General features: G+C 37.7%; 1 protein-coding gene across 3 annotated transcripts in view; it reads left to right on the top strand.

Moving 5' to 3' along the window:
• LOC110841495 (organic cation transporter protein-like) overlaps nucleotides 1–9,544 on the top strand; it is a 30,492-nt gene extending 20,948 nt beyond the window's left edge. For all 3 annotated transcript variants that reach the window (XM_087346056.1, XM_022087114.2, XM_022087113.2), the window contains 6 exons: nucleotides 2,759–2,924; nucleotides 4,923–5,079; nucleotides 5,578–5,675; nucleotides 6,577–6,791; nucleotides 7,246–7,427; nucleotides 8,457–9,544. In XM_087346056.1, coding sequence (XP_087202182.1) covers nucleotides 2,759–2,924; nucleotides 4,923–5,079; nucleotides 5,578–5,675; nucleotides 6,577–6,791; nucleotides 7,246–7,427; nucleotides 8,457–8,609 — 971 coding nt within the window. In that variant the 3' untranslated portion in view covers nucleotides 8,610–9,544. The remainder of the gene's footprint in view (nucleotides 1–2,758; nucleotides 2,925–4,922; nucleotides 5,080–5,577; nucleotides 5,676–6,576; nucleotides 6,792–7,245; nucleotides 7,428–8,456) is intronic.
• Nucleotides 9,545–9,641: the final 97 nt, after the last annotated feature.

The raw sequence follows: 9,641 nt of genomic DNA on the forward strand, positions 1-9,641 counted from the left end.
TTGATGATTTCTGTAATTTCGATCATTTGACTTGGTTTTTAAAGAGAATATCAACGTGCGTTGATAAATTTCTTCCCTAAGAACCAAAGGAACAGCCAAGCACCCACCGAACCTGGAAAACTTAAATTCACCCGCGCACCTTAATTTTAAAGTTCAGTGAATATATATATATATATATGTATATATATATATATATATATATATATATGCGTTTAGTGTGTGTACATAATGAAAAGTGTAAGACTGTCCTTGGAATCAGATTGTAAGATTTGCTCCAAGGTGAACGGAAATAGGTTGCCAGTTATGTAAGTACGATGATGAACAAAATACGTGACTGATGTGTAATGTGTTTTGAAACTGCACAACATGCATGTTTTCTGATGCCTGCCACCAGGAAGTCGTGTTGAAATTAAGCCCTCTCTTCATAAACTTTCATTTGCTGTAAAAATATTTTACAGTTTCTTGTCATGCCAAATGGTAATCGTGTAAATAAATATATTGTTTCTGCAATACCAGTATGGCATTACTTACAGATTCAAGAATTAATTGAATTAATAGAATGATTCATGAATTTGGCCTACTCAAGACTTCGCCTCTTAATGTAGGTACAGCATCTGATAATGAACTGTTGCATCCCCAGGCTGAAGGCCATATCTCGTCGGCTATTCGCGAATGTCTACCCTTCATGTCTCAAGGCTGTCTCTTCCATCCACAAACACTTTGATGTTTACGTGCTTTGATATATGTTTACCTACAGCCACATAGACCTAAAACTTCTCAGTAATGAGTACTGCCATTAAGCAGTTTTTGGAAGTGCTTCTAATTGGGTGACGAAAACGCTGACCTAGTACGTAACACGACATTTTTTTTCTTCATTAAAGTGATGGGAAAATAATACGATGTAAAGGAGGAAAACATGTAAATCTACGAAGGGGGCAAAGGAAACGAAGAATGAATTAAGGGAAGAATATACGAAATAAATCATTCACCATTGAATTTTAGTCCAATGTCCAACAACGGGCGAGAACATTTCTGTTGTTACACAGTGTTCTGCAATGGTGCGTGTTGAATTTGCAATGATACGCAAGAAAATTATCGATGATGAGGCCGGGTTTAACAGTAACTATGATCAAACAAACGCAGTGCATGATTACGCGCACGAATACCAAAGAATCTCGACCTTCATAAAGGTCACGGTGACTCGAGTCATAAATCACAGATTTTTGAGTGACTTTACAGTACATTCTGTCTGTGATGATGTCGGTTAACGACTTACACAGAACAGTTGTCTTCATGCTTCAGTCTTTAACATTGCTATTTGATAATTTATACAGACAACCGATCTTGATCCTAAAGGGAAAAAACACTAATAATGCAAGTACACGTGTTAACCCGGCCGCGCTGCTTCTACAGCCTAAACGTAATAATTTCACATCTGTTGTGCAAAGACTGTTTTATTTCCTTGTGTGCTGTCGCTTCCACGGCTAGCGAAGCTCGGATTTATTTTGCGTCCACTGTAGTAAACATGTCAGTGATGTCCGTAATTTGTAGACAATGTTGGAATTTGTTGTTACAAGCATTTGGAGGGGATAACTAATGCGCTACACATTTACGAGATATGATTGAACGTAGTACGCCTACATGGGTTTATCAGTGAAGTATAATCTATACTGCCTGTTACATTACATAAAATGGATTCAGTGGCCGTAAATGGGGTTACACCTGTGAGTCAAAAAACTGGTTCTAAATAATGAAATAATTGAACAAGTCCACACTTCAAGTTTCTAGCTAGAAACGTGTCGTGTTATGGCGAAGTGGATAAACTAACATTTATAATGGGCCAATAAAGAGTGTATTAAAACAAGTCAGGATAAGAAAGGAGACTTGGGTTTTGCCAGAATGTTTCGAAAAGGGACAAGTCGGGACAAGAAACCAAAAGGGGGTAATTTCGGGGAAGACATGTTTATCAGTTGTGAGACCGATAAACAGAGTTGATTGTAACCGTGGGACAGAAAAAGTAAGTCAAGACTTGGCCACTCAGCGTCGGGAAGTCGTGGTGGCGATTTATCGAGTTTAAGGTTGATAAGACGTGGTATTTTCCGCGGCACATCAACATTGTCTAGTTCTGGATTTCGTTTTGGACCGACAACAATTTCAATTGCTTCACATTTAGGCCCCTTTCAATTAGAAATGTAAACCTCAAAATTTGAAGCAAACAAGCTCGCTGTAGCGAGTGTAAGTCGATCCTTGTAAGTAACCTTGTTGGACGAGAATCTCAAGCCTACCTTTGACCTCAAATTACCGAAAAAAATCATCATTATCTGGCACCGCACTGGAAGTTTAAGTGAGGGTGGTTCAGATGGAGTAGGTTAGATGACGTTGAGTGCTTATTTAAAACTGTTGAAGTTTTTGACAACTCTATTTTCAAGGGCAAAGCACATTTAGAAGTAAAAAAAGAAATTTGCAAAGAACGCGTGTGGAAACACTATATTCCGGTACGGATTAGCGTACACTTTCCAGTCGTGTAGTTACAAGAATATACAGAGTGGTTCAGAAATCCCTGTGCACGCACGCACACAACACGCTTTAGATGGCGTACTAGATTTGGGTGTGTGACAGGGACTTTTGAATCACCTCTAATACACAGTACATAGGAAGATGTAGTTTGGACGTTGCTACTTCCAAACAGATACGACAAAGCTGTCTGGTCTTTAGCTTTCTTTCTGGGCACGCGCCTAATAACGCTGTGTGGTTTCAGGCATGGAATTAGTTGGTCCAAGAGCTCGAGTCATTGGGGGAGCCGTTATTAGTTGTTTTTATTCGGCTGGCATGGTGCTTTTGGCAGCCGTCGCCTTGTGGGTGAAAAACTGGCGAATTCTGCAAGCCATATATGCACCTGGTTTGATTTGCTTCGTCTACTACTGGTAAGTACAGGCACAAAGTAGTCCAAAGACATGCACTGTGTCCTCAAGCGACTGTTTCCTTTTTTCAATGACCCATCCAAGGCATATTAAAAGACTAAAAGCATTACAACATACTGAAATAGCTATAAACAACCTATATTTGACAAAATTGTGAAATATAAAAGCAATAATTATTGGAATGAACATGTTGATAGACTTGCAAACTATTTTAAACAAAATACATCAGACTGTCATGGCGGTTAGAATAAAGGTGAGTGTGTCTAGGGATATTGCGCCGCGTAGTCGGGTAGAAGCAGATGATGGGCGAAAATGGAGGCTCTAAGTAATTCTGAACGTCTGTCAAGTTCTACCAGACTACACCATCCCATAAGACAGATACTTCTTTTATATGTATATTTGTGGGTCCCTTGTCAAGAGAGCAATGTATGACCGCGAGGTACGGATGGAGACGGCCGGTCACTAAGAGCTGAAGAAGTCCTCAGCGATTTGGATCGAGAGTAATTACTAATTATGCTTTGTTGTCTATTCATTAATTACTTCAAAGAATAGGGGACAGACACTTTTCATGAAGACGTATGCGTTTTGCGGGAGTAAGTGGCTTGGGGAAACCCAGTGCAGTTTTACCGATCCGTGAATCAGAAAACGCTTTTTCCACATGAAACCTATTCAAAAAGCTGCATTATGCAACATAACGAAAGCTGAATTTGGTTCCGTGGTAATGGAGACGGCCGTGCAAAAGAACGTTATTCTTCTGCCGGAATTGGCTGCCAGCACCGTAGAACGCCATTGGCCATCGTTCAACTGGTGCAATCACTGAAACGCGTTGCAGGAATTGGGCGAATGCCCTGATTGTGCAACTCGGGACAGGACTAGAGGTGTGTTATATTTCAGACCAATCCGGTGACTTGGGTTAAGAGGCCAACAGGCGTTATGTAGGACGTTTATTTTGGTGAAACAGTGGGAGAAGCTGCTACGTAATTCTGTGTCGCATATTTTAAACTAGAGCGGAAAACCGTTCTCCAGTTCATGGTACACATTTTCAGACGACGTTGCATGTGATCTTACATATCACGTTATTTGTTTGTCGCCGCTGCAAATATTGCAGCCCCACTATTATAATTTATTTATTCTATGCATAATTGAATGTGTAATCTGACTCCCTATCTACACCTGTGTAACGTTTCGCCGGCAAATCCTATACAGTGTAATGTTAAACTCGTTAAAGAATATTTTTTAAAATATTTGTTATTAAATTTGTTAAAATACTTTTATTATTACTACTACGAACTAAGGCATAAGGTCTTTAAAGTCTTTGCCACTCGCTCCGTAAAAGCTGAAGAATAACTGATAATGAAATATGTAATTACGTATTGACGATAATTTCCATCAAATTGTAGACACATCATTATGTTTACCATGTCCTGATACAGATGAATTTACCTGCAGACATAGTGGCCGAATGATTAGTAATCGTGCTTCGAATACAGAAAGTCCGGAGTTAGAAAATCGATTATCCATGATATTCGTTAGTTACATACGGCAAGTTAGAATATTAAACTTGGCTGCACCCACTTCGTTTCACCAAAAATTTCGCCATTATCAAACCACCATGCTACTTGATGCCACATAACCTAAATAGTTACAGAAACATGAAGAATCGATCATCTGAACCTAGTCCATGCCTCCACGCCTTGATTTTAAGATAAATTTTAATAATCCCCCAAATAGTCTCTTCTGTTGAGGTTTTCTAGCGACTTTCTACTTTTGACTACATGTAACATGAAATTTGGCTTATTTAGATCAACTTTATGTATTTTCAAGTGTGAATTGTTTCTTTTTTAATTGTGCGTGTTGAACAGAAATAGAAATATCTCTGTAAAATGAACGTGTAATACAACAATTTTCAGGGCCTTGGGCATTCGATTTTTGGTATAAAAAGTGAATATATTAGGGATTCCTCAGTCAGTCCCAATGCACAGCGTGAAAGTTATGTTTCAGGATTCTGCCAGAGTCTGTCAGATGGCTTCAATCCCAAGGAAGGACCGAAGAAGTTAAAACAATTATGTTGAGAGCGGCAAAAATAAATGGAGTAAAACTGTCTGAACAAGAATTTAGCAAGTTTGAATTATCACCTGTTGTAGCGAAGACAGAAGATGTGAGTGATAATCCATAAATATATTTTTTAAGTATTTGTTTTATAAATCTATTGTAATACTTAGGGTAGTGAACCAGTGAAATGAGAAGGAAATTAATTTCTTGGGTTCATTATTTTTGATAAGTCCTTCTAAATGATGGACAGCTTAGTCCACTCAGGTAAGGACACTCAAGGACGAACTCCCCATAAGCTACAAATGCTGTTCTGCTGTTCGAGAGATGTAGTACGCAAATGACACTGCATGTCTAAGCAGAAGTGTATCAGTCACTTGTTTGTAATTCAAGTGTTCTTATCAGCTTAGAGTTCAATGTCCCTACAGTTATGTGAATAAGTTCTTCAGACGTACTAACAATGTTAATGCAAGAATAAGTTATATAAACATACCTGAGGACGATTTTGTCCTTTTCGTCAGAAATTATATCCACGCAATTTTACGTCTTGACTTTATTTCTGTAATTGATGGTAGGATCACAATTAAATAAGCACTTTTTCTTTCAGGAGACTCCTGTACAGAAAAGATCTAATTCTGATGCTTTCAAGAGAATTTTTAAATCAAAAATATTGCTGGCTAGACTGATTAACTGTGCCTTCTGCTGGTAAGTTTGAACAATGTAATAAGTAATGATTTTGAAGTCACAGAGTTTTATGTTGTGATTTTATTAATCCTTTTAGCAAAATGACCTGTGATGAGAGTGTCATATTGCTAAATAGCTTACTGTTGGGGACAGATATTCCCCCCAGATGTCAGTGACAGGTAATACATTAATAATCCGTGGCGTAACAGCCCTTTGAGAGCCAAAGCCGACTAGCTGGCTGCTGGCCTCACATTCACATGCCTAAGCAGAGGTGAACGATCATCCAACCAGATAGAGAGTGACGTGTGGTCAGCACGACGAATCCCCAGCCATTGCTAGTTTTCATGACCGGATTACGCTACTCATTGTAGCTCCCCAATTTCCTCACGATACACCGGTCAAAAATCTCATGATAAATTTCTTTCCCCGAGACTTGAACCAGCGCGCATTCCGTATCAGACCGGTCCAAAGCATGATGATTCAGACCGCGCGGGACGGTAATACATTACTTAGTCTATATATGTATTAAATAAAATATATAAAATATGAATTTTTGGCATTACTTCTAAAATTGGCTGAGAATCCCTTAACAGCATTAACATTTGAAATAATTTAAGCATAATTCATACATGACGAAAGCCAGCAGCTTCAAAACTTTCTAAACTTATAATAAATTCTACAACTTGTATAAATTTTGTCCAGTAATTTCGGCTTTGATATAAAGAATTTGTGTTACCTTTATGTGCTTAAGCTATAATTAAAGGGCTTTCTTTCAGGAGGCTTGGAATTGTCAAAGTTTTCTACGTGTCAAACAAAATCTACCTCATTCAAGCAGAATCCACGGATTCAACACCACTGAAACCAATCCCCCCCCCCCCCCCCTCGAATATTTTATTGATTAAGTTACTTTCTGTTTACACAGGATCACAAACTCCTTCGTTTATATCGGACTGTCACTTTCTGCCGTGTCGGTCGGAGGTGACAAGTATACGAACTTCATTCTGGTAGCGGTGGTGGAGATTCCAGCTTATGCAGTTACTCCATTCTTCTCTGATAGATTTGGCAGGAGACTTTCTTTGTGCGTGTCACTTCTAATCGCTGGTGTGTGCTGCGTTGCTTTTGCCTTCATACCAGAAGGTGAGAATCGAACTGTGCAATTAGGTTAAGGGGCAGATGACAGATGACGGCCATACTCGTCTGTATCTCAGCTTTCTTACCACTTTCTCGACTAGCTGATCGTGCTATTAGTTTCTCAAGAAAGATTCTGCTTCATGGAGTTAGTTAATAATAATTAATTAACATGATCTGTGAATGTTCCATCAGGGATTTTTGAATTAAAGATAGAATATTGTATCGTTACGCAATTTTTCAAGCTGTGAATGATGAGACATTTTAAATATTGCTAATTAGATGCCACTCATACTGAAATTCTGATGTAAAGTTACTAATTTGAAGAATTTTAATCACTTTGAATGTCACAAATAATTATTTGGTATTTAAATTTGTTAAGTATTTCTTGTTTCCATTTTATTGGCTCCAGTCCTGCAGTACAGATTCAAAACTCATTAGATTTTTTTGCTTGGCTCAACAGGCTATGACACAGCGAAACTCGTTGTGTTCTTGGCAGGCAAATTTGCCATCACCATTGCCTTTACGGTGGTTTACGTGTTCACTGCTGAGCTCTTCCCAACTGAACTCCGACATTCGATGCTTGGTACATGCTCAATGGTGGGGCGCATTGGTTCCATCATTGCGCCTCAGACTCCGCTCCTAGTAAGTAATATCTTTATCTTCTTTGCATTCATAAGAATGTTATTCTCTGATATGAAGACGACTACAGATTTTCTAGGACAATCCTGAGATTATCGGATTATCGTGCAGTTAAGATGAAAATGGCCGGTATTCAACAAGTGTGACCTTATTCAAGTAGAAATATAGAAATGTGCTTTAATCACTGCATCCAGGATATTTCTATAACTGCTAGAGTTTATTGCAATCTACCGTCCCATAATATTGGACACACAGCACATCACTTACAACCCGATATAAAACATCCAAGCACAACATTTAAAGGAAGAGACTTAAAAATCAGACAAATCAATATACGCAAAGCAAGATGTGCAACAGTTTTTAAAACAGTTTTTAAAATTGATAGACCTGATGATGGTGTAATACACATCGAAACATGTCGTCAATATAAAATGTAACAAGATCTAATATCTAATGAAAAAATGTTGTAATTTTAAGTAATTTTAACAACATTTTTAAGTTTGTGTATGGACGGTAAATAAATTATTATATTAATAAACACAAACATGACGCAATTAAGATATATATATATAAAAAAAAAATGTTGAATACCATTGGTTTATTTAACTTTTATTGATTGTGAGTCATATTGTAATGGGGCAATAAGAATTGTATACAACATTTTGGACAGAAAATCTAAAGGGCAGTGATAACATGGAAGTGTAGATATAGACTGGAGGATAATATTAAAAAAATTCTTAGAAAAGTAGGTTCCAGTGACAGGTGTTTACGTACATGGTAATTAACCTTCTTGTGCCATAAAACTCGTAATTAAGTAGAACTTTGTGCGTTGGAGTTATTTACGTAGCTGGTCACGTATACAAAGAGTATTTTCATAGTTTTAAAATTAAACAATGGTAAATTTAAAAACAAAGTAAGAAAGTATTTTTAATTGGGCGATTACCTATTAGTATTTGACTGACTTGTGTAAACTATGATGGTTAAAACCTGAATGTGCTTCTAATGTACACTGTGTCTGTTATAAACTTCCAGGCTGAGATCTATAAGGCACTGCCTTTCTTCCTATTTGGAGGCATATCTGTTGCGTCTGGGTTGCTAATACTCTTAATTCCCGAAACCCTGAACCAGAAATTGCCAGACACTGTGGAAGAAGCTGAGAACCTTGGCAAGCGGCAGAACACGTGATGGAAAAAATTGCATTTAGTACTGTATATATTAAGACAGTGGTCCCCAACCTTTTTGTGCCTACGGGCACATTTGAGAGTTTATGAGATCGTGGCGGGCACCAACCAATCAACAAAGCCAAATTTTCTTTTCTCTGGACAAATAAGATATGGACTCCAAATAATACACAAAACAACACGACGTTTAATGACACAAGAAAACATGCAATCAAAAATACGTACTTTTATAAGTACAATTATTATTACTCAAGTGGGAAGTTGGTGTGATGTTTGGTACTGCATTTCATCGGCCAGTTTTTCAAATTTGGGAGTGTAGAATGATGTTGCTGCTTGCAAACAATTGTCAAGATGGACGTCAGTAAGTCGAGATCTGCGCTTTGATTTAATAATGTTCATGATTGAACAGCCTTTATTATTCAGTATAACCTGTTTCCATAACAACGCGGACACCCAAAAAAAGCCTTGGCGGGCACCATGTTGGGGACCACTGTATTAAGAAGTAGACCTGAGCATCTCAAGACTTACGGTTAGCTCTGTACAGAGCACGTGGATGGATTTTGTGAGTTGTGGCGCACTGACCATGATCAACAGACTCTAAGTATTCTCAGTTCTATGATTTGATGTAGTTTAGAAAGTGAGTACTAATGTACTTAGTATTAAGATTTTGTGGGTAGTACAAAGAGTGATATTGGATATTTAAAGACATCCATCACTGATGACTTTCCTGATTTTTGTTGACATGTTCTGTTTCTTACAAGCAAAGGTGTAAAACAGTTGAATTGGCATTCCTGTACTGTAAAATGGAAGTCATATAATTTATCTGGGATAGCAAGTCTGAATTTTGTAACCGTTTCCAGAATTTATTACTCTTATATTTTGCAGAATTATTCATACACTGGAAATACCCATATTTTTATAATAAATCTACAAACTGTTCTTCTCATGATCTTACTACGGTAAACCTGGTTGATTCTTTTTGGTGGTATAGAATGATATACAGAACTGCTGCCTTATTTTTTTAAAAACACATAAA

The sequence above is a fragment of the Zootermopsis nevadensis genome, unplaced genomic scaffold (assembly GCF_977971745.1).
Source record: "Zootermopsis nevadensis isolate Lab colony 2312 unplaced genomic scaffold, Znev_1.0 Znev_ptg000010l, whole genome shotgun sequence".
NCBI classification, from domain to species: Eukaryota; Metazoa; Arthropoda; class Insecta; order Blattodea; family Termopsidae; genus Zootermopsis; species Zootermopsis nevadensis.